Source organism: Thamnophis elegans, chromosome 4 (genome assembly GCF_009769535.1).
Source record: "Thamnophis elegans isolate rThaEle1 chromosome 4, rThaEle1.pri, whole genome shotgun sequence".
Classification (NCBI taxonomy): Eukaryota; Metazoa; Chordata; class Lepidosauria; order Squamata; family Colubridae; genus Thamnophis; species Thamnophis elegans.
The window spans coordinates 134965511-134990026 of NC_045544.1; the positions used below are offsets into that span (position 1 = coordinate 134965511).

General features: G+C 44.2%; 1 protein-coding gene across 1 annotated transcript in view; it reads left to right on the top strand.

Annotated features, from left to right (window-relative positions):
• The first annotated feature begins 1804 nt into the window (after window positions 1-1804).
• Window positions 1805-24516, top strand: part of CA4 (carbonic anhydrase 4) — a 51640-nt gene continuing 28928 nt past the window's right edge. Inside the window, exon 1 of the mRNA XM_032216414.1 lies at window positions 1805-1964. Coding sequence (XP_032072305.1) covers window positions 1895-1964 — 70 coding nt within the window. The 5' untranslated portion in view covers window positions 1805-1894. The remainder of the gene's footprint in view (window positions 1965-24516) is intronic.

Sequence of the window (24516 nt, forward strand, 5' to 3'; positions counted from 1 at the left end):
ATAATAAAGTATATTTTATACATGTACTGTTACAAAGTAATATTAATTATATTAATCTGCAATACAGTAGTAATATGTGTAAAATATAATTAATTATATTACATAATGAAATATCTATATTTTATACATATTATTACCATTACAAATCAATATTAATTATATTAATTATATTTGTAAGTTTGTAATAATATGTATGAAATATACATACATACACATACTTTGTTGATTTATTTTATATATATATATATATATATATATATATATATATATATATAGTCATTACTTTATTGCTTTGTTGATTTTCTATAATATTAATATATTTCATATTATATTACATATACATACATACATATAATTGCATTGATAGATATAGATTAAATAGAGAGAGAGAGATTAAATAGAGAGAGAGAGATTAGATAGATAGGTAGGTAGGTAGATAAATAGATGATAGATGATAGATAGATAGATAGATAGATAGATAGATAGATAGATATAGATAGATATAGATAGATTAGATATAGATTAGATATAGATAGATTACGTAGATATAGATAGATAGATAGATAGATAGATAGATAGATAGATAGATAGATGTAGATTAAATAGAGAGAAAGACAGACAGACAGATAGATTGATTTGATTGGAACGTTATAGGGTTTCCTGCCTAGGCAGGGGGTTGGACTAGAAGACCTCCAAGGTCCCTTCCAACTCTGCTATTGTATTGGATTGTATTGATATAGATTATATAGCTATAGATTAGATAGATAGATAGATAGATAGATAGATAGATAGATAGATAGATAGATAGATGTAGATTAAATAGAGAGAAAGACAGACAGACAGATAGATTGATTTGATTGGAACGTTATAGGGTTTCCTGCCTAGGCAGGGGGTTGGACTAGAAGATCTCCAAGGTCCCTTCCAACTCTGCTATTGTATTGGATTGTATTGATATAGATTATATAGCTATAGATTAGATAGATAGATAGATAGATAGATAGATAGATAGATAGATAGATAGATAGATAGATAGATAGATGTAGATTAAATAGAGAGAAAGACAGACAGACAGACAGATAGATTGATTTGATTGGAACGTTATAGGGTTTCCTGCCTAGGCAGGGGGTTGGACTAGAAGACCTCCAAGGTCCCTTCCAACTCTGCTATTGTATTGGATTGTATTGATATAGATTATATAGCTATAGATTAGATAGATAGATAGATAGATAGATAGATAGATAGATAGATAGATAGATAGATGATAGATAGATAGATAGATAGATAGATAGATAGATAGATAGATAGAGATTAGAGACAGACAGACAGACAGACAGACAGACAGACAGACAGACAGACAGACAGACAGACAGACAGACAATATATATTATATATATTTTAAAAATCCTTTTTCACCCTTACGGATGGTATGTGTCTTCCTCGATTTATATATATCTTCATGCAGACACGCACGCACGCACACAAAAACGCTGGCTGGACATATTAAAAACAACCGAAGCCAAACGGGTCCAAACTGCAGAAGAGGCGGCCCGGAGCAAAGCACCTTTTCCCTTGCCGCTCCGGCCGGGGCGCCGCAGGTGAGTTCCCAAAAAGCCAAAAGTTTCGCTCGGGGAATCGGCGGCGGCTGCTCGGCGGCGCCTGGCTCCTTTTGACCCCCCCCCCCCCCCCCATTAAGGGGTGCGGAGGAAATGCGGGGAGGGCGAAAGGGGAGCAGAGCCTTATCGCCGGAGGGATTGAAAGGGGGAGGAGCTCCCCGTTCAGGGCCGTGAGGGGGGAGGGGGGGTGATGGAGGCATGCCTCCTCCGCTATAAAAGCCCAGGTGCGCCAACGCGAGGGCTCCACGCGGGGTCTTTGCAGCCCATCCGCCGGAGGAGCCATGGATGGTCTTCCCTGCTTGGTTTTCCTCTTCCTGGGCTATTCCGCCTTTGCAGCCGCAGCCTCGGAAGGTGAGTCTTCCTCCTGCGTGGATTTTCCGGGATGCTGCATTTATTTCTTTTGCAAAGAATATTTTTCCCCTCCCTCTTGCAAAATCCTGCTTTTCGGAAGCGCCCTTGGAAGTGGGTAGAAAGCTGGGTGACTAAGCCCACTGGAGACAGGAGAGGGTTAGGGGGAGCAGTGTTTATTTTCAGGTGGTTTTACGCAGATTCGGACTGAACTGGGCTGGTGGTGTGTGGGTTTCTCCTGCGTGGGGCTGCGTCGTCCTGGGTCGTTTGCTCCCGAGCTTCGCGTGGGATCTTGGACTCCGCGTTGCCAAGAGGTCCCGCGATCTCCAGTTTGATTCCTCTCCAGCTGCCGTTGTAATCCGTCACCTCGATTCTCCGCAGTAGCTGTAACCGCGCAATGCTGTCATGATGCGCCTTGCATCAGATTTCTCCCTGGAGAGAAAGAAAAGAAAGAGAAGGAGGGAGGAAGGGAGAATGAAAGAGAGAAAGAGAGAGAAAAAAGAAAAAGAGAGAGAAAGAGGGAAAGAAAAAGAAAGAACGAGAGAGAAAGAATGAGAGAGAACGAAAGAAAAAGAGAAAGAGGGAAAGAAAAAGAGAAAGAAAGAGGGAGAAAAAGAAAAAAGGAGAGAAAGAAAGGGAGGGAGAGGAAGAGAGAAAGAAAGAGGGAGAGAGAGAGAGAAAAAGAAAAAGAGAGAAAGGGGAAAAAGAGAAAGAAAGAGGGAGAAAAAGAGAAAAAAGGAGAGAAAGAGAGGGAAAGGAAGAGAGAAAGAAAGAGGGAGAGAGAGAGAAAGAAAAAAGAAAAAGAGAGAGAAAGAAAGAGAGAGGAAGAGAAAGAAAAAGAGAGAAAGAGGGAAAGTAAAAGAGAGAAAGAAAGAGAAAAAGAAAAAGGAGAGAGAAAGGAAGGGAGAGAAAGAGAAAGAAAGAAAGAAAAAGAAAGTGAAAGAGAGAAAGAAAAAGAAAGAGAGAAAGAAAGAAAGAAAGAGAGAAAAAGAGAAAAAAGGAGAGAGAGAGAGAGAGAGAGAGAGAGAGAAAGAGGGAGGGAGAGAAAGGGAGAAAGAAAGAGGGATTGGGAGGGAGGGAGGGAGGAGAGAGAGAGACTGAGAGAGACTGAGACTTTGCTAAAAGGTCTCCTTGATATTTTTTTCCAAGTATTTCCCCAAAAATTTCTGGATTTTTTTTTTAAACCCAATCAATCTCAATCGAAATAGAGCTTAAAGGGACCTTGGAGGTCTTCTAGGCCAGGAGACTATACTATTTCAGATAAGTGACTGTCCAGTCTCTTCTTAAAAACCTCCAGTGATGGAAAGCTCACAGCTTCTGGTGGCACACTGTTCCATTGGTTAATTGTCCTCACTGTTAGGAAGTTTCTCCTTACTTTCTGGTTGCTTCTCTCTTTGATGAGTTTCCATCCATTGTTTCTTCTAGTGTTTTGGAGAATAAATTGACCCCCCACTTCTTTGTGGCAGCCCCTCAAAATACTGGAATAGTGCTATCATGTCCCCCTACTGACATGATAGCAGTAGTGATATACCGATTGATATAAACATCAACTGATACCTAAACTATTGTTGAAAGAAATGTCCTTCTGGGTTCAGCTCCAAGTGGGGAAAAAGACGCTGGAGACATGGAGGCTGCTTGGAAAGATGGTTTTAATGGTGGACAGGGCCACATGGCTTGAGCCCTGAACAGAAAAGGTGATCACATGCTTCAATGTTGATGGAGAAGAAGAGAGAAGGCTGAGGAAGGGGCTTGCTAGGCTTTTTATACCCTGTTCACTCCCACCTCTCTGTTTCCTGTTCCTGTGTAAGAAATGTATTCTGACTGGTTGTCAGACTCCCATGGTGCCATGCAAGGGGCTACTCTCTAGGCTGTGATGAGTTCTCAGATGCCTTGTGGTCAGTTGAGTAATATCCCTTTTGAGATTTTTTGAGATTTTATTAATATTTGTATGCCGCCCTTTTCCCTGAGGGGACTCAGGGCGGCTCACACAAAATCAGGGGAGGGGAAAACAAACATTGACAAAGAAACATATGGTAAAATAGTCAGCAACATACATTCATCATTCGGGAGGGGCAACTATCCTTGTCCCCAGGCCTGACGGGCTAGCCAGGTCTTAAGGGCTGTGCGGAAGGCCTGGACGGTGGAGAGGGTACTCGTTCCAAAGGGTCGGGGCTACTACTGAGAAGGCCCTCCTCCTTGTAGTTGCCAGCCGACACTGGCTGGCCGATGGAATACGGAGGAGGCCTAATCTATGTGATCTTATTGGTCGCAGGGAGGTAATTGGCAGAAGGCGGTCTCTCCCTTCCCCCTACAGCTGCAGTGAGGAGAAGTCTTTATTATGTAAAGTGGGCTAGCCGGGCCATCTTAATGGCCCATTAGCTGGGGGTGGGCAGAAAGCTATAGGCAACTATTCTGTCTTTTAAAACATGTTTCTTTTCACATCCAGAGAAATATTCTGCCTTTTCAATATTTCCTAGGATATTTCATTTTTCTGGGAGAGGGCTGGATGATAACTTCCCACACTATCATTTTAGCAAGAAAGATGGTGTGAGGCAGACTTCTTTCGTTACATGCAAAAACTCCCCAGTTCAGGGACAGGTTGAAAAACATGCAAAAAAAGCAAATGTCTATGGAGATCCTCAGCCATCCAGACTCATGGTTGTCCCAAAAGAAAGGTGCTTTTTTTCAAGAGGCAACTGGACTTTCTGTTTTTTTTCTTTGAAGACGTTTCCCTTCCCCTCCAAGAAGCTTCTTCTGCTCTGACTGGATGGTGGGGAAGGATTTATACTCCTTGCAGACATTATTCTCATTATTGTAAGAAATATAAATCCTTCCCTTCCCCACCATTTAGCGAAGGCAAAGGAAGAAAAAAAATGATACCAAATTATATTTGGGTTTACGGAAATGCCATCCCAAGGAAACATAAACCGAGGTTTGAAAGGGACACCTACAACAATAGAAAAAGAAAGGGAGAGAGGAGGAGAGAATGAAAGGAAGGCAGGGGGAAAGAGGAAAGAGATAACGAGAGGAGGATGGAAGGGAGAGGAAGAGAAGGAGAGAGGGGAAGAAGGGGAAGGGGAAGAGTAGGAGTAGGAGAAAGGGAAGGGAAGAAGGAAGGGGAAGGAGAGGAAGAAGGAAGGAAATAGAGAAGGGAGGGAGGGAGAAAAGAAAGGGAAAATAAGGTGATGTTACAACAGGAGGAAAGGATGGTAAATAAAGCAACCCGAATTGTATATTATAACCTATTAAATGAAATAACAAATATATAAGAATGACAAATAAAAGAAGAATAACAATTAAAATGGTATGTAAAAGAATAAAAAGTAATAAATTGGGGGGGAAAAAAGAAAAAGAAAAAAGCACTTTTGAGACACCTCCCCCCAAAAGCAAGTAATGGGAAGAAGTGGGAGAAAGAATCTCTTCTCTAGAATAGAGATGAGAGAGATGCGGGGGTGGGGGGATAATTTCATCTGACCAAAAACCCAACAGCATTTTTTTGTCTTTGGTGCTTGAAATTAAATCAGAGCTGGCTGTTTTTCATGAGTTCAGCACTGAAATGAATTCTGCAGAAAAAGGATGGCTATGCAAGATTACACCCATTGACTGTTCATTCCTCCAACTGATGTTCCCATTATAAAATTGGGAGGTGATAGATAAATCAGACTAGAGCCGATGGGTTTGAGCACAGCTGGAGAGATTTGCATAAAAGTCAGCAAAGTCTTTTTAATTTGCTTCCTATGCAACACAAAGACCTTTCCCCCAAGTTGGTTGCAAGAATTGGGTATGTCTAGGGTAATGAAAAGAAGGACTTGGGGTGATCTTACTGATGCAATCTTCCCAATTGAGATGGGTAGAGGGCTAATCCACAAAGAGGATTGGGGGACTGGAGACTAAAACATATGAAGAATGGTTGCAGGAACTGGGTATGTCTAGTTTAATGAAAAGAAGGACTAGGGGAGACATGATAGCAGTCTTCCAATATCTTAGGGGCTGCCTCAAAGAAGAGGGAGTCAAACTATTCTCCAAAGCACCTGAGGGCAGGACAAGAAGCAATGGGTGGAAACTAATCAAGGAGAGAAGCAACCTAGAACTAAGGAGAAATTTCCTGACAGTGAGAACAATTAAATCAGTGGAACAGAAGTTGCCTCCAGAAGTTGTGAATACTGTAAACACTGGAAGTTTTTAAGAAGATGTTGGACAACTTTTTGTCTTTAGCATTATAGGGTCTCTTGTTTGAGCAGGGGGTTGGACTAGAAGATCTCCACAGTCCCTTCCAAGTCTGTTATTCATTTATGAACAAAATAGCCAGGTTTTCATCCCACCCACCCGGTGTGAAATTTGGACTGAGCTGTCAAAAATGTTCCCAAGTTGGCTGGCCAAATTTGAGATGAATGTATCCAGTTTAACATCAGTTTCCACTTTATTGATTCTGAAAAATATATTTTATACTGTTCGGATTCCTTCATTTGTGAGTGTTTTGGGACTGGAAGTTATTTCATAAGACATCTACAGACTGGCCATTATCCAGAGTGCCTCCGTTAACTTAACTCTGTCACTTTATCCATGTTTACCGGCAAGGAAGTTTCACGGTGTGAAATGTACTGGCCTGATTATGTTTGAAGCTTGCAGCCTAAATTCCTGAGAAGCGTGTTTCGATTTTTTAAATTTTTTAAAAAAAAGCTTATCTTGATATGCCAGCATTGTTTAGATAGTTAGAAGAAAGGCTTGTCTTGTTTTTCTTGGATCGAGAAAAGTAATTCTTGAATAAATAACTAATCTTGTCAATAGTAGTTGGCAAAAACACAAAAGTATATTATAAATATCTGTGAATATGTTTAAATTAGAAAGGAGGACCCAAAAATCAGGGCACAGAACTGGAGGAGGTTGAGAGTAAAAAGAGGAGAGAAACGGATTAAATTCTGCCTTAATAGAAATAGGAATGTCATATCTTATTATACAACTTTGAGTCTCCTGCTTGAGCAGGGGGTTGGATAAGAAGACCTCCAAATTCCCTTCCCACTCTGTTATTCTGATATTAATATAATATAGTATTGTGGGAAGTTATCATCCAGCCCTCTCCCAGAAAAAATGAAATATCCTAGGAAATATTGAAAAGGCAGAATGTTTCTCTGGATGTGAAAAGAAGCATGTTTTAAAAGACAGAATAGTCGCCTGTAGCTTCCTGCCTACCCCCACTTTGTCAATAGGCCCATTAAGACTAGCCAGGCTAGCCCACTTTACATAATAAAGACTTCCCCACTGCAGCTGTAGGGGGAAGGGATATTACTCAACTCCACACGGCATCTGAGAACTCATACCTGTATTCAAAACAGCCTAGAGAGTAGCCCCCTGCGTGGCACCATGGGAGTCTGACAACCAATCAGAATACATTTCTTACACAGGAACAGGAAACAGAGGTGGGACTGAACAGGTTATAAAAAGCCTAGCAAGCCCCTCCCTCAGCCCTTCTCTTCTTCTCCACCAACATTGAAGCCTGTGATCACCTTTTCTGTTCAGGGCTCAAGCCATGTGGCCCTGTCCAACAATAAACCATCTTTCCAAGCAGCCTCCATGTCTCCAGTGTCTTCTTCCCCACTTGGAGCTGAACCCAAAAGGACATTTCTTTCAACAGTATAATATAGTGTAGTATAGTGTTATATAATCTTCATTTCATTTCATATTATTTCATTCTATCTACTCTACTCTACTCTACTCTACTCTACTCTACTCTACTCTATTCCCTAATTAATTTCTTAGTAGTTAGCCAATCAATATAGACTAAGTATCACTTCCTCCGTTTGCCTATTTTATTTGCATTCTTGTTTGCTTTTTAATCTTTTTTCAGAATAACTCAACAAAGCCCTGGAAATAAATTAACAACAAAAACATTTCCAATTCGGCATAAAAAATGCAAAAGGACAATATGGCAATCAGGGCTTGAACTATGCACAACAGTTGTTCTGTGTCTCTTGTACAGTGTATTAAAAAGTCCTAGAACTATATAAAACATTTGCCATTGCCTCTAAGGCAGTTAAAACTTAGAAAACCAAAATTAAGGAATATTAAGTTGTCGTATCATACATCTCAAGGGTGGCTCATTGGCTAAAATGCTGGGCTTTGATGAGCAAAAAAGTCGGCCGTTCGACGGTTCTTTTTCCAGTGAATATGAAAGATTCATCTAAGGCAGTGTTTCTCAACCTTGGCCACTTGAAGATGTCTCGACTTCAACTCCCAGAATTCCCCAGCCAGCGAATGGGGAATTCTGGGAGTTGAAGTCCAGACATCTTCAAGTAGCCAAGGTTGAGAAACACTGATCTAAGGCTTTCCTGGAGTCCTATCAAGCTTTTCAAACTAACAGAAGAGAAGGGAGGGGGGGGGGAAACACCTTATCAACTTTTCCTCTTGGCTTATAAGCTTTGTAAGGGCTGTAAAAACATTGGAAATGAACCTTGTCATTCAGATACAGAGATCTAAACAAACATTAACCAGTGAAGACAAAAAAGGAAAGATTATTAAAAGCCAGTTAACAACTAAGGACAGGTTCATAAACATGGAGATCAGAAAGTTTCCGCTTTGGAGAAAGACAAAACAACATTCAAATTAAAAATATATTTTAAATCATGGCAAAAGCAAGCAACATTAAATCAAAATAGCATCGGCTAAAGTTTTCCTTATTGGAGCATTTTGTTTTCATGGAAAGGCTTAAAATAGTGTTTCTTAACGTTGGCAACTTTAAGATGTGTGGGTTTAGCTCCCAGAATTATGTTAAATTATGTTGGGGAATTCTGGGAGTTGAAGTACATGCACTTTAAATCATGTTGATTGAGGAATTCTGGGAATTGAAATTCACACAATGTAAACCATGCTTGCTGGGGAAGTCTGGGAGTTGAAGTCTACCTAATTTAAACCTGCTTGCTGGGGAATTCTGGGAGTTGAAGTCTACACAGCTTAAAACATGCTTGCTGAGGAATTCTGGGAGTTGAAGTCTACATAATTTAAACCTGCTTGCTGGGGAATTCTGGGAGTTGGAGTCTACATAGTTTAAAACATGCATGCTGGGGAATTCTGGGAGTTGAAGTCTACCTAATTTAAACCTGCTTGCTGGGGAATTCTGGGAGTTGAAGTCCACACAATTTAAACCTGCTTGCTGAGGAATTCAGGGAGTTGAAGTCTACATTATTTAAAACCTGCTTGCTAGGGAATTCTGGGAGTTGAAGTCCATCCAACTTAAAAATCTCAAGGTTAAGAAAGTGGTATCCAGCCATGATCCCTGAATGCCATTACTGGCAGCTTTTTCTTCTATGGATTTACCAAATCCTTTTTTTAAAACTGGGGCCACTCACTGTTGCAAATTCCCCGTCTTAATAAATAAAGGACCACAGTTTTCTTTTTAACCCACTCCAAAGCTCCAGCTATTTAAATCCTTCTGGTGGAGGGTATTAAAATCCCTCCTTTCGTTTCTCCAAAGTTTTCCCCCTCCTGATAAAGAGACTTGGGTTTTTTTCTACTCTCTTCTTGGGGCGGGGGCTATAAAACCATTCCGCATTTTACAAAACCATTATAAATGCTCCATCACTGGAGGTTTTAAGAAGAGACTGGACAGTCACTTGTCTGAAATGGTATAGGTCCATGATCGCGAACCCATGACACGCGTGCTACAGGTGGCTCATTGAGCCCTCTCTGCAGGCACGCCACCTGTCACGCCAGCCCAGCCCAGCTCCACCACGCATGCACACAGGACTCCCGCTGGCAAGCTAGTCTTCGGTTCTCTGCAACGCATGCGGGGGGGGGGTGCCCGCATTGAATTTCGGGACCTTGCATGCCCCCCTCCAGCCAATTTTGGGACTGGAAGGCCTCCTGCATCAACCTGGAAGCCAAAAATGGGCAAGGAGGAGGCAGCGTACAGTGGTGGGTTTCAAAAATTGTTCGAACCTACTCTGTGGGTGTGGCCTTCTTTGTGGGAGTGGCTTGCTGCCCATGTGACCGGATGGGAGTGGCTTGCCGCCCATGTGACCAGATATGAAGATGCCGACGACACTTGTCAGAACCACCTTAAATGACCTCACACACAGCACTGGCATGCATAAGAATAGGATGTAAACTTGTTTTTTAAAAGGCATCTTTGGTTTGCGTTAAAACAACTTCAACACACGCAATGTTCTGATTGCACCACAAATGCAATAGTCATCTTTTCACCTTTCACAGAGGCACTGAGTTTTATCAATATGAGCATGATAGTGTAGAATAATCATATCCAAGGACCAGTGGTGGGTTTCAAAAAACGTTGTAACCTCTTCTGTAGGTGTGGCCTGCTTTCCGGGTCCACTGGTGGAACCTCTTCTAACCGGTTTGGTAGATTTGACGAACCGGTTCTACCGAATAGGTGCGAACTGGTAGGAACCCACCACTGGGCAGGGGGCATATGCGGCAAGGTGCTCACATTGCATTTTGGAGTTTCACGCACGCTTTGGGCACTAAACTGGGCACTAAAAAGGTTAATCATCACTGGTATAGGTTTTGGCAGGGACGTGCAGTCAGGGGAGGAAGGGGAGGCAGAGTCTCACCACTGTCATCATGAAAAGAAAAAAAAATGTAAAAGGAAAAAGGCAAGAGCTGAGGTCAGGCTGAGTTAGTTGCTGCCAGAGTCACCATGGATGACTCTGCTTAGTGCTTAACTGTTTAAAAAAGCCTCTAAAAAGTGCCTTCTATAAGAGGCGGCAGTGGGTCAAAGGGAGGGGGAGGAATTCAAACTTCATCCTCCTGGTTCTATTTTGTGTGTTTGTGTGTGTGTGTGTATTTGAGAGAGGGGGGGAGGGAGCATATTGAGACAGTTCTTTAGTTTATGCACTATGTAGCACTCTAATACTATGCCTTTGGGTCTTCTGAAATTTTTATCCAATCATAAGCAAAAGCAATGTTTTCAGTAGAATGAATTTCCACTTCTACTTACACCTGCCAGCCAAAATTCTGCTAGTGGTATTGCTAACATGGGCTGAGGAGGAAAACCTAAATTTTCTGAATCCTGGTGCAACTTTGTGTGTGTGTATGTGTTTGAGAGAGGGGGGAGAGAGGGAGGAAGGAGGGGAAGGGAGAAGAAAAAAAAAAGAGAGAGAAGGAAACTTATTTAGCAAAGGAGAAAAACAAATGCTGTCGCTTTAAATCGGAACTGAGCATGGCTGGCTGTGGAATTCTGGGAGTTGAAGTCCACAAGTCTAAAAAAAATTGCTGCCTCACCAGCCATAAACCTCACCGCACGTCACTGCGGTTCTGGTATAGGTTGAGCAGGGGGCTGGACTAGAAGACCTCCAAGATCCATTCTCTTCTGTTTTGCTCTCTTCTCTTCTGTTCTGTTCTATTCTATGAATAAACCATGGCTTAAGAGAGCGCATGGTTTTTGAATCTATCATTAATTGACTGGGGATAACTGAATATTGCTTAAAAAGAATGAAATTGCTCTTTTTACAAAAAAAAATTTTTTATTGTTTACTTATAAATATATTGAATACAGTGTAATTGTCCTGGCATTCCACTTGCCATGAAACAAAGGTTAAAAACAAATAACATGTATTTTAAACATCGTTAGTGTTGTGCAGTTATCTCTGACCATCATATTCTAGAATGTCAACTTATCTCTCATTCTAATACCTACATAGTATATCTTTCCGTGTATAGTATAGTCTTTATTGTCATTGTACAAAATAAATACAACGAAATTGGTTAAGAAGTTTCCACCTAACCCGATTGAAATTGAGTGGAATTGCTCTTAAACTCCTAGCAAAGCATAAATCTCAGGAACTAGGATTAACCCGGTTACAAAATGTGGGGAGACCATAAAAAGAACCACGCTCTGCTCAAGAGACCATAATTCAACAAAATACAAAACATCGGCACACACCCTTGGCTTATCTTGATCTTAAATTAGGACACCCCCCGCCCCCCCAGCCCTAAACCCTCTTGGGAATTGCATTGAATATCTCTTGTCTCTCAGGAAGTCTTGAAAGTCCATTTCCGCTTATCAAACTGAGTTGGAACAGCAGCTAAAAATACAGGAGAGATTTTTGGCTTGGAACCCATCCGAGGCTCTTAGCTTTTATTCAAAGCACATGTGCCTTTGCTCCTGCAATGTTGCTCTGTAATAATGACTCAGGAATTCAATTTTTCAATTCATTAGATTTATAGGCCGCCCAATCCCGGAGGACTCCGGAATTATATCCCAGAACTGCCTTTAGGTTTTATATTTGGGAAATTTTCATCTAAATCCTTTCCCCCAATTCTTTAGCGACCTGTTTCCCCATCTCCATAGGGTTTCCTGCTTGAGCAGTGGGTTGGACTAGAAGACTTCCAAGGTCCCTTCCAATTCTGTTTTTCTGTTATTCACCCCTTGCCAAGGATGTTAGGCTACAACTCCCATTAATGAAAAGAAGGACTAGGGGAGACATGATAGCAGTATATTCCAATATCTCAGGGGCTGCCACAAAGAAGAGGGAGTCAAACTATTCTCCAAAGCACCTGAGTGTAGAACAAGAAGCAATGGGTGGAAACTAACCAAGGAGAGAAGCTACTTAGAACTGAGGAGAAATTTCCTGACAGTGAGAACAATTAATCAGTGGAACAGAAGTTGCCTCCAGAAGTTGTGAATGCCCCAACACTGGAAGTCTTTAAGAAGATGTTGGATAGCCATTTGTCTGGAAATGTTGCAGAAAATGAGACAAGACCAGCTCTTTGTCAGAGAGAAAGGTTTATTGTGCAAAGGTTCAGCTGCGATTGGTCAAGCAAAATCTGAACCCCGAAGGGCAGTTGTTTACAGTCTTTTATACTCTTAGCCAACATATCGATCATCCCAAAGTACCTGGCCTTCCTGTGTCATGTAGACCCCCTTCCTGTGTCATGTAGACCCCCTTCCTGTGTCATGTAGGCCTCGTGCACAATCTCCCAAAACAGAGACAGGACATTCATTACTCAATTACCTCCCCACAGGGAGTATTGGTACCAATATCCTGTTTCATTTGTTTTAATTAGGTGAAGCCAACAGAACAACTAATCTTAAGGGTAATTAATCCTTTTTCCCATTCCACATGGTAAAGAAACTTCTTTACCCAAATAATCTGTCTAGTTGTCAAATTCTCCTTTAAAACGGTATAGGGTTTCCTGCCTAGGCAGGGGGTTGGACTAGAAGATCTCCAAGGTCCCTTCCAACTCTGCTATTTGTATTGTATTGTATTGTTCCTAGCCTATCTTGACTTGAAGTCCACAGGTGGCCTTCAGGTGTAGATGGGACTGATACAGTCTTAGACGGAGTGAAGAGAACTATTGGGGCATTTTCATGAGTTCAGCACTGAAATGAATTCTGCAGAAAAGGGTGGAAGGTTACACCCATTGACCAATTGCCCGACTGTTCATTCCTCCCACTGATGTTCCCATTATAAAATTGGCAGGTGATAGATAAATCAGACTAGAGCTGATGGGTTTGAGCACAGCTGGAGAGATTTGCACGAAAGTCAGCAAAGTCTTTTTAATTTGCTTCCTATGCAACACAAAGACCTTTCCCCCAAGTTGGTTGCAAGAATTGGGATATGTCTAGAAGGACTTGGGGTGATCTTACTGATGCAATCTTCCCAATTGGGATGGGTAGAGGGCTAATCCACAAAGAGGATTGGGGGACTGGAGACTAAAACATATGAAGAATGGTTGCAGGAACTGGGTATGTCTAGTTTAAAGAAAAGAAGGACTATGGGGAGACAATATTGAGGCAGCCCCTGAGATATCTTCCAATATCTCAGGGGCTGCCACAAAGAAGAGGGAGTCAAGCTATTCTCCAAAGCACCTGAGGGCAGAACAAGAAGCAATGGGTGGAAACTAATCAAGGAGAGAAGCAACCTAGAACTGAGGAGAAATTTCCTGACAATGAGAACAATTAATCAGTGGAACAGAAGTTGCCTCCAGAAGTTGTGAATGCCCCAACACTGGAAGTCTTTAAGAAGATGTTGGACAACTTTTGTCTTTAGCATTATAGGGTCTCTTGTTTGAGCAGGGGGTTGGACTAGAAGATCTCCACAGTCCCTTCCAATTCTGTTATTCATTTATGAACAAAATAGCCAGGTTTTCATCCCACCCACCCAGTGTGAAATTTGGACTGAGCTGTCAGAAAATGTTCCCAGCCGATGGGTTTGAGCACAGCTGGAGAGATTTGCACAAAAGTCAGCAAAGTCTTTTTAATTTGCTTCCTATGCAACACAAAGACCTTTCCCCCAAGTTGGTGGTTAAAACATGGTTGCAAGAATTGGGTATGTCTAGTGTACTGAAAAGAAGGACTTGGGGTGATCTTACAGCAACCTTCCAATATCTCAGGGGTTGCCACAAAGAAGAGGGAGTCAAGCTATTCTCCAAAGCACTTGAGGGCAGGACAAGAAGCAATGGGTGGAAACTAATCAAGGAGAGCAGCAACCTAGAACTAAGGAGAAAGTTGCTAATAGTGAGAACAATCGAACAATTATACCATTCTGGAGAAATGGCTGTTCAATCTCTTCTTAAAAACCTCCAGTGTTGGAGCACCCACAGCTTCTGGAGGCAAGCCGTCCCACTGATTCATTGGTCTCACCACCAGGAAATTTCTCTTTAGATCTACGTGGCTTCTCTTCTTGATTAGTTCCCATCCGTTGCTTCTTGTCCTGTCTTCAGGCCCTGCCTTTGGAGAATAAGTTGCCCTCCCACTCTTCTATGTCCCTCAAAATATGCATCACAACCGCCAATGTGTGATAGCCTCCAGCACGCGATTTATTGAGCTTTTCGACCCCCAGTAGGCCAACCGTAGATAAATCCAAGAAAAGAAAAGTTTCAGAAGAAAACACAACTGCATATGCTAGTTCTGGGGCTGCTCAGGAAATAATCAGGCATGGGAAGGTTTCTGTGGCTCCCGGTTTACTTTTCTGTGGGAAACGGCTCCAAATGGTTCTTTGAGTGTTTCAGGTTGCCGACTCCTGGCCTAGGCAAACCCAATTCCTGCAATTGTTCTTCATACGTTTTATGAAGAGCCGAGGTGGCGCAGTGGTTAAATGCAGCACTGCAGGCTACTGCTAGATCAGCAGTTCAGCGGTTCAAATCTCACCGGCTCAGGGTTGACTCAGCCTTCCATCCTTCCGAGGTGGGTAAAATGAGGACCCAGATTGTTGTGGGCAATATGCTGACTCTCTGTAAACCGCTTAGAGAGGGCTGAAAGCCCTATGAAGCGGTATATAAGTCTACTGCTATACGTTTTAGCCTCCAATTTGGGAAAAAACTCTTGTGTGCAAGCAGATTAAAAAGACTTTCTGGGCTTTTATACAAATCTCAGTCAGGAGATTCCTTCTTATTTCCAAGTTGAACTTGGAAGACCTGTTCGATGATCTTCTTCCACCTGTTACTGTATTTTTCAGAGTATAAGATGCACCTTTTTCCCTCAAAAAACCTGGGTGCATCTTATACACTGAATACAGCATCTTTTGCCTCCCGAAACCCTGCCCCCTTCACCAAAATGGCCGTGCAGAGCCTGTAGGAGGCTTCCACAGTGCTCCTAGGGGCTGGGGAGGGCAGGAATGAGTGAAAAACGGGCTGTTTTTTGCTCAATTCCCCCCCCCAACCCTAAGAGCACTCTGGAAGCCTCCTAAAAGCTATTCATGCCCTTTTTCTGAAAGACAATGGGCCCATTTTTGTGAAAAACGGGCTTTACAAGAGCCGAGGTGGTGCAGTGGTTAAATGCAGCACTGCAGGCCACTTCAGCTGACTGTTATCTGCAGTTCAGCGGTTCTAATCTCACCGGCTGAAGGTTGACTCTGCCTTCCATCTTTCCGAGGTGGGTGAAATGAGGACCCAGACTGTGGGGGCGATATGCTGACTCTGTAAACCGCTTAGAGAGGGCTGAAAGCGGTATATAAGTCTAACTGCTATTGCTGCTATGCTGTTTTTGGGAGGTTTGCAGAGTGCAAAAACTTTTTTTTTTAATTTGCCTCTTCAAAATCTTGGTGCATCATAGTCCAGTGTGTCTTATACTCCGAAAAATATGGTAATTCTTGCCCATCCCTTGGGTGCTTTGGAGAACAGGTTGACCTCCTCTTCTTTGTGGTAGCATCTCAACTATTGAAGACTGCTAGCATATCATCCCAGTCTTCCTTAGACTAAACATAGCTGATTCCCTCAATCGTTCACCGCACATTTTAGTCTCCAGACTCCTTATTATCTTTGTTTCTCTTCTGTGTATTCTATCTGGAGTCTCAACATCTTTTTGGGGGGGGGGGGTATCATCTTGGCTTCTTAGGAAGAGAAACGGGCAAGCCCAGCATTTGCTGCAAACTCTCCCCTTGTCAAGTTGCCAGTCCCAAGTAGAAGGAAACGCCAACTAAGCCAGGAAGCAGGACTTTAATACGTTCAATTCCACATGGTGCAGATAACCTGGGGCACCAGTGTCCTAAATTCCTACAAATTCTGAAAGTTGAGTTCCAAAGAAAATTAGGGCATTCCACAAGCAATTCCATCAACAGACACATTGACCTACAGCAGGGGTGTCAAACTCAAGGCCCGGGGGCCAGATCTGGCCCCCGGGGTGCTTAGCTCTGGCCCGTGGGGCCACCCTGGAAACAACAAAGGACTGGCCCACAGTCCCTCTGCAAGAGAAAACGGAGCTCCATTTTTGCTAGCAGAGGGTTGCAGGAGGCCATCGCAGCCAAAAACAGAGCTCGGGAGGCCTGCAGGCGGCCCTCCTGAGCTCCATTTTCACAGAACTTGGGAGTCCATTTTTGCTGGCTGGGCACTTGGGCCAGCACAGGTGCCCCTGACCAGAGTGATGGCGAGCTGGCCACCCCCAGCTCCGTTTTGTCTGGCAAAGGGTTGCAGGAGGCTGTCGCAGGCGAAAACGGAGCTCGTGAGCTCATTTTCATTTGCAGAGTGCTCGGGCCACCACTCCCACCCCTGACATGAGTGTCATCAAGCTGTCCACTCTCACTCTGGTCCCCTGAGGTCAAACACAACCCTGATGCAGCCCTCAATGAAATCGAGTTTGACACCCCTGACCTACAACCGGCCTACAGATCACTCAGAATCCAGCCAGCCAACCAGAGACAGCATCGACCCTCAACCAACCCATGCAACTCCACCGCACCAGCAGTTCATCTCACCTGATGTAACCATCCCACCACAAGACCCATCACAAAATTCTCACTGGTGACTCCCGCCTGACCCATCACTTCACACACTCACACCTGAAGCCCTTATAAATAGAGGAACAGTGACACTGACATCCCCTAAACTCCAATGAAAATGTTACTTAGCCTAGCAATGATATGTTTGGAAACCAACCCACAAGCTTAGAGAACGAACCTTCTCCCCTACATCCATTTGTTTAGTGATTGTTACAATGGCACTAAAATAAATGTCTTACAATCATCAACAGACACACTGACCTACAACCAGCCGATGAACTTCTCAGAATCCAAATCAACCACACAGCTAACCAGAGAGGGCACCAACCCTCAACCAACCCACGCAAGACTCCCCCCCCAGCAGTTCACCTCCCAATGATCTTAATGTGATGTGATTTCCCCATCACAAGACCTTCAATGACACACCCACACCTGACCCATCACAACCAGAGGTGGTATTCAGCCGGTTCCGACCAGTTCTGGGGAACCGGTAGTGGAAATTGTGGGTAGTTCGAAGAACCGGCAAATACCACCTCTGGCTGGCCCTGCCCCCATCTATTTGCTGCCTCCCGAGTCCCAGCTGACTGGCTGGGTCTTCTTTGGTTGCCCTGCACAGGAGAACAGAGCTGGAAAGCAGGTTAGTGGGGTGGGGAGGGAATGGGGATTTTGCAATATCTTTCCCCCAGGACTGGGGAGGGAATAAAGATTTTGCTATCCTTCCCCTGGAGTGAGGTAGGAATGGAGATTTTGAGTTTTCTCCCCCCTGGAGTGGGGTGGGAATGGAGATTTTGCAGTATCCTTCCCTTGGAGTGGGGTGGGAATGGAGATTTTGCAGTATCCTTCCCCTGGAGTGGAGTGGGAATGGAGATTTTGCAGTATCCTTCCCCTGGAGTGGGGTGGGAATGGAGATTTTGCAGTATCCTTCCCCTGGAGTGGGGTGGGAATGGAGATTTTGCAGTATCCTTCCCCGGGATTAGGGAAGGAATGGAGATTTTGCAGTATTCTTTGCCTGGAGAGGGGAGAGAATGGGGAGGCTGTTCTTGCCCTCCCGGAGGCTTGAAGAAATCCTCCAGACCCGGAGTAGGGCAAAAACACCCCGCCTCCCGATGGTCAAGTAGGCTATGCCACGCTCACCCAGCAAATAACCCCTTGCTAAAAATTTTGAAGCCCACCCCTGAACTTAACCACTGCAGAGATTCACTTCACAACAGGGGCTAGAAAAGTTGTAAAATGGGGCGAAACTCATTTAACGACTGTCTCGCTTAGCTACAGAAAACCTCGGGCTCAATTGTAGTCGAAGGCTACCTGTACAGGTGCAGGCGCATTTAATTGGATTTGCATGCGTGTGAAATCCCGCTGCAGACTTACACGTTCACAAATCTTGCTGCCAAAAAAAATCAACCGACACTCATTTTGGAATGTGACCTTGCAATGGGGCAGCTAACTCCGCCCCAGCTGTGCTTGGAGGCTGCAAGGAGGTTCAGTAAAGATACAGGAGAAGATTGATTGACTTAGCAGATTGCTGCATAAACAGAGCCCAGCTTTCTCCACCTTTCCTGAGGCCTCTTTTGTTTGTTAAGGACACCCCATTGTGGAGCACAAAGTACATCCCACATCTGGCACGCAGCTTCCCTCCCCCCCGCCTCTCGGACAGATCCGCACCTGGGGCATTTCTCGTGTTATAAGCAGCAACCAGGGGTCTGCAGCCGAATTTAGGGGCCTGGAGGCTAAAACATATAAAGAACATGTTGAAAGAAATGTCCTTCTTGGTTCAGCTCCAAGTGGGGAAGAAGACACTGGAGACATGGAGGCTGCTTGGAAAGATGGTTTATTGGTGGACAGGACCACGTGGCTTGAGCCCTGGACAGAAAAGGTGATCCCATGCTTCAATGTTGGTGGAGAAGAAGAGAAGGGCTGAGGGAGGGGCTTGCTAGGCTTTTCATACCCTGTTCAGTCCCACCTCTCCGTTTCCTGTTCCTGTGTAAGAAATGTATTCCGACTGGTTGTCAGACTCCCATGGTGCCATGCAGGGGGCTACTCTCTAGGCTGTGATGAGTTCTCAGATGCCTTGTGGTCAGTTGAGTATATTATCATGCCTTTCTGTAGCTGCTGGTGAAGTTTTTATTATGTAAAGTGGGCTAGCCTGGCCATCTCAATGGCCCATTGACAAAGTGGGGGTGGGCAGGAAGCTACAGGCAACTATTCTGTCTCTTAAAACATGCTTCTTTTCACATCCAGAGAAACATTCTGGCTTTTCAATATTTCCTAGGATACTTCATTTTCTTCTGGGAGAGGGCTGGATGATAACTTCCCACAAACGGTTGCTGGAATTCAGTATGTCTAGTTTAATGAAAATAAGGACTAAGGGAGGGACATGATAGCAGTCTTCCAACATTTGAGGGGGCCACATTATTTTCCAAAGCACCAGAAGGCAGAACAACAATAGCAATAGCATTTATATACTCAGGAGTGAGATTCAGCCAGTTCGGACCGGTTTGGGCGAAGTGGATGCTAATTTTGCATCTGCTTTGCTGAACCATTAGTTGGAAGGGCTGGCTGGCCCCGCCCTTCCCTCCCCGGAGTCTTCTATTCCATTCCATTCCATTCTATTCTATTGGTTGTGCAATCTGTTCTTAAATGCCTCCAGTGATAAAGCACTCACAACTTCTAAAGGCAAGTTGGTCCACTGGTTAATTGTTCTTACTGTTGGGAAATTTCTACTCTACCAGGGACCAGCTAAACATGCAGCCATCCTTTAGATCTGATAATCTAGCACCAGTGGTGGGATTCAGCCAGTTCGCACCTATTCGGGAGAACCGGTTCTTAACTTTCTAAGAGGTTCAGAGAACCGGTTGTTGGAAGAAATCTTCTTTTGGGTTTTTTCCGCTTTACAGGGCTAATCCTGTAAGGAAGGCAGAGAGGAAACATTCTGGTGTTGTTTCTAGCTTAATCTTTATTGACCATCTTACAGAAACTGCCTCTCCGGTTAACCCTTGTTACATTGTAACAGCTAAGACGAAGCGGCCATCAACCTGAGTAATGTTGAGCTAGCCACGCCCACACGGTCACATGACCACTAAGCCCCACCTACCCACCTGGTCATTAGGACAGAGAACCGGTTGTTAAATTATTTGAATCCCACCACTATCTAGCACAGAAGTGGCATTACCAGTGGCGGTATTCAGCCGGTTCAGACTGGTTCAAGTGAACCAATAGTGGCGACCTGCGGGTGGGTCACCCACCCTTCCCACCACCCTGGTTCTATGCCATCCTATTTAGCCACGTATTCTAAGCCACGCGCATCAGTGGTGGGTTTCCATTATTTTTACTACCAGTTTGCTCATGCGCATGCGCACTCGTGCGCTCGCAACACTTCTGTGCATGACCAGAAGCGTCCAGGCGGGTGGGCGGAGCCTCCCGCCACCACTACCTCCACTACCGGTTTGCCCGATCCAGGCCAAACCGGTAGCAACCCACTTCTGACGTGCATGTGTGCAAGCCTCGTGTGTGAGCATACCGCATGCATGGAATGCGTGCATGCTCACCGTTTCCGGTGGTAACATTATGTGAAACCCACCTCTGGGCATTCCGCTGTTGCAAATGCAATTTGCATTATTAAGCCCTTAAAAACGGAAGGATTTTTTTTTTCATAAAGAGTTTTATAAATGACCTTTTTCCTCCTCTAACCTTATGCCAAATCCCCGAAAGAATCGCACGTGGGCTGTGCGCCTGATTTAAATAACATTCCTCCCTGCATTGTATTCTCCAGAAGGAACCTAGGAAGGGAAAGGTTATTCTAGGAAATGGCTTGTGGGGGGCAGGATAGGGACTCCAGCTACAATTCAAGGCTTGTGGCTTCCCATGGTTCCCTCAAGGTTAATAGGAGGAAGGAAACAAGGCTGGGGGTGGTGGGGGTGGGGGTGGAAGGAACTCCCTAGAGTCCCCGGGATATTCTGGGGGAATCAGATGTTGTGTGATGACTTCCACAGAAAGCCACCAAAATGGCTGATATATAAATATTTGATGGCCGTTCAGACAGTCCTTATCTCAAAACCCAAATTGTAATCAAACTCGTGGAGGGAAAGTCTGCAAAACTGGAACGCATAGGGATGCAAGAATTGAAACATATACAGTGGAGCAGGATTGGCCAAGCTTGGCAACGGGAAGAGGTTGAAGAGCACCGCGTTACTCCTGCCCCCTCCTCCTCCTCCTCCGCCATGCTTTTGAGAAGCCATGGGCCCTTTTGTCTCCTGCGCCCACCCCCTCTGCCGCCTTCCTACTGGCTCCTGTGGCCTCATGGCTCCTCAAAAGCATGGCGGAGGAGGAGGGGGCAGGAGTAATGCGGTGCCCAGCTCAGGTGCTCCGAGTGGAGCGGGAGGCGCCCCTGCCACGGGCAGGGGTGCCGGCGGGAGATTGGCAGCTTCACCTCAGCCGCAGCACCGGGTGGCAAAAGTTTATTTTTTTAAATTTTATTTTATTTTTGTTACATAGACAACATAATCACATAACAATAGAAAAAAAAAGGCAGAGGGAAAAGGAAAAAAAAAAGGAAAAAAAAACCACACACAAAAAAAAGGAAAACAAAACCCATCATCCCATACAGTATGTCATTTGGTTACAGGTGCTTTAACCTTTATCATTCTTATGCATTCGTTGTTTCATTTAATAGATTTCGGTTTCGTATCGTTTCTTACTCCCCTGCCTGTAGCAATCCATCCCTACTACGTTTCCCCCCATACACACACCCCATATCTCTCTGTTATATATTTGATAGACGCCACAATAACCTAGGGTTAAAAAAAAAAAAAAAGAGGGAAAGAACACAAAAAAGGGGAAAAAAAACCATCATCACATGCAGCATGTCGTTTGGTTACAAGTGTTTTAACATCTGCATCTTCAAATAATATTTACCGTCTCAAATGTTTCATCTAATATAACTAAAGGCCTCATTTTCATTCTACAATATATATTCAGTTAACATTAGCATTATTTTCCCCCAGAGAGTATACTTCTATTTATTGTTAACCTTGCATTTCATACCTTCAAACAGAGATCTTATTCCTTCATTTTTCAACAAAACATCGCTGCCTATATATACCAGTTTTCATTTGTTCCCCTATTAGAATTGCTTAACAGGGTGGCAAAAGTTTTAATCAATAACACCCACCCACCCCATTCCATTCCCAGGCAGAAGAAAGAGACTCCGGGGAGAAGAGCTTGGCCAGTCATTGGAAGGTGTTTGAGAAGGAGAAAAGCAGGCAAGGACACTTCTCAAGAAGTTCCAGAAGCATCTGCTTCTCCTCTGGGCTGGAGGGAGGGGAGGAGAAGGAAGGAAGGAAGGAAAGATGGGAGGGAAGGAAAGAGGGGAGGGAGGTGAAAGGGAGGAAGGGGAAAGGGAGGAAGGGAAGAGAAGGTAGGTAGGGAGGAAGAACCCGGCTTTCCCGAGAACGGTCTGCTGCGGGCCGGAGAGGACGAACCAAGAAGTTTAGATGGGACTTTGCTGGCGGTTGCAAAGCAGCCTTCCCCCGATTGCCTTCTCCCAACACCTCCCAACCCTTTCAAAAGCCACCCCCATCGCCAGCCTCTTCCAACCGGATCCCCGCCTGCCTCCCCTCGACTCACCCGGACCAGGTTGCTGACGGCAGCTTGCACGGCATGGCTGCAGGGAGAGCGGCGCCCGAGAGAAGCGGGCCAAAAAAAAACTTCCGATGGCTGAACTGTTTGGTGGAGGAGGAGGCGGCACCACCGCTACCACAGGCAGGAGCGCCAGTGGGAGCTTTGGCGGCTTCACCTCAGCCGCAACGCCAGGTGGCAAAATTTTTAATCAAGAACACACCGCCCCCCCATCAATGGTGTCCCGCTTAACCAATTTTAAAATCTGGTCACTTTACCCTTGCACCCTTAATCCTTTAGAAAAAAAAACCCAGGGGTGTTCAAACTTGATAGCTTTAAGACTTGTGGACTTCAACTCCCAGAATTCCTCCTCTCGCTCTTCATCTTGATGATGTGCGGACGGGCGGGGGGAGGGAGCTGGAACCGGTTCTAAACGGCACAGTAGATTTGTGGAACCTCTTCTATAGAAGAGGTTAGAACTGGCAGGAACCCACCCCTGGCTACCTGTATCCCAAAGTTTATTTCTTCTCGATTTCTTTTCCTTTTTCTCCATTCTCAAGCCTTCCCAACTGGATGTAATAACAAGGCCTGCTAAATCTTAATTGTTTGCTCACTCCTCCTCCCTTTTCTTTTAAACCAGTGTGCTTCAAACTTGTTTTTCTTCCAATTTTTATCGCGTTTCCCAATATAAAATGAAAATAAAGATAGTAGGGAAATGGGAAAGGTAAACAGGGGAATAGAGATGTGTGGGAAAAGAAGAAGGAAAAAAGAGTTAGCTTCCAACTTTTTTTCAATGACGTACAATAAAAAATAGCATGGTACAGCCTCAATTTTCTAGTTGTATGTACTTAATATCCTGGCCATTTCTAGAACAATGGGCTTATCTAATCAGCAAATCCCAATGTCAAACTTTCATTTGTTTTCTGTCTCCAGCACAAAGACTAGAAATGGTTTCCAAACAGCAAACTTTGCAACTTTAAGATGAGTGGATTTCAACTCTCAGAATTCCTTACCCAGCATGCTTTGCCATGGGTGGACTTCCAGAATTGCCCAATCAGCATGAATTCATATCTGTGGGCTTACTGGCTGGGGAATTCTGGGAGTTGAAGTCCATCCATCTTAAAGCATGCTGGTTGGGGAATTCTGGGAGTGGAAGTCCACCTGAGGTGGTATTCAGCAGGTTCTGACTGGTTCTGGAGAACCGGTAGCGGAAATTTTGAGTAGTTCGGAGAACCAGTAAATGCCACCTCTGACTGGCCACACTCCCTTCTATTCTCTGCCTCCTGAGTCCCAGCTGATCAGGAGGGAATGGGGATTTTCCTTCCCCTGCTATGCCCACCACGCCATGCCCACCACGCTACGCCCACAGAAACAATAGTAAAAAATGTTGATTCCCACCACTGAAGTCCACCCACCTTAAAGCCTGCTGGCTGGGGAATTCTGGGAGTGGAAGTCCACCCATCTTAAAGTTTCCAAGTTTGAAAAGCACTGATTTATAAATAAATCTTGGAATAATCGATATGGAGTAGCTTGGGAGCAAGAACTATTCACCCCCAGGTCCTTTGCCTACAGTTTTGGTCATCGCAAAACATCACAATACAAAAAGAAGATGTGGAGACTCTAGAAAGAGTGCAGAGAAGAGCAACAAAGAGGATTAGGAGACTGGAGACTAAAACATATGAAGAACGGTTGCAGGAACTGGGTATGTCTAGTCTTATGAAAAGAAGGATTAGGGGAGACATGATAGCAGTCTTCCAATATTTCAGAGGCTG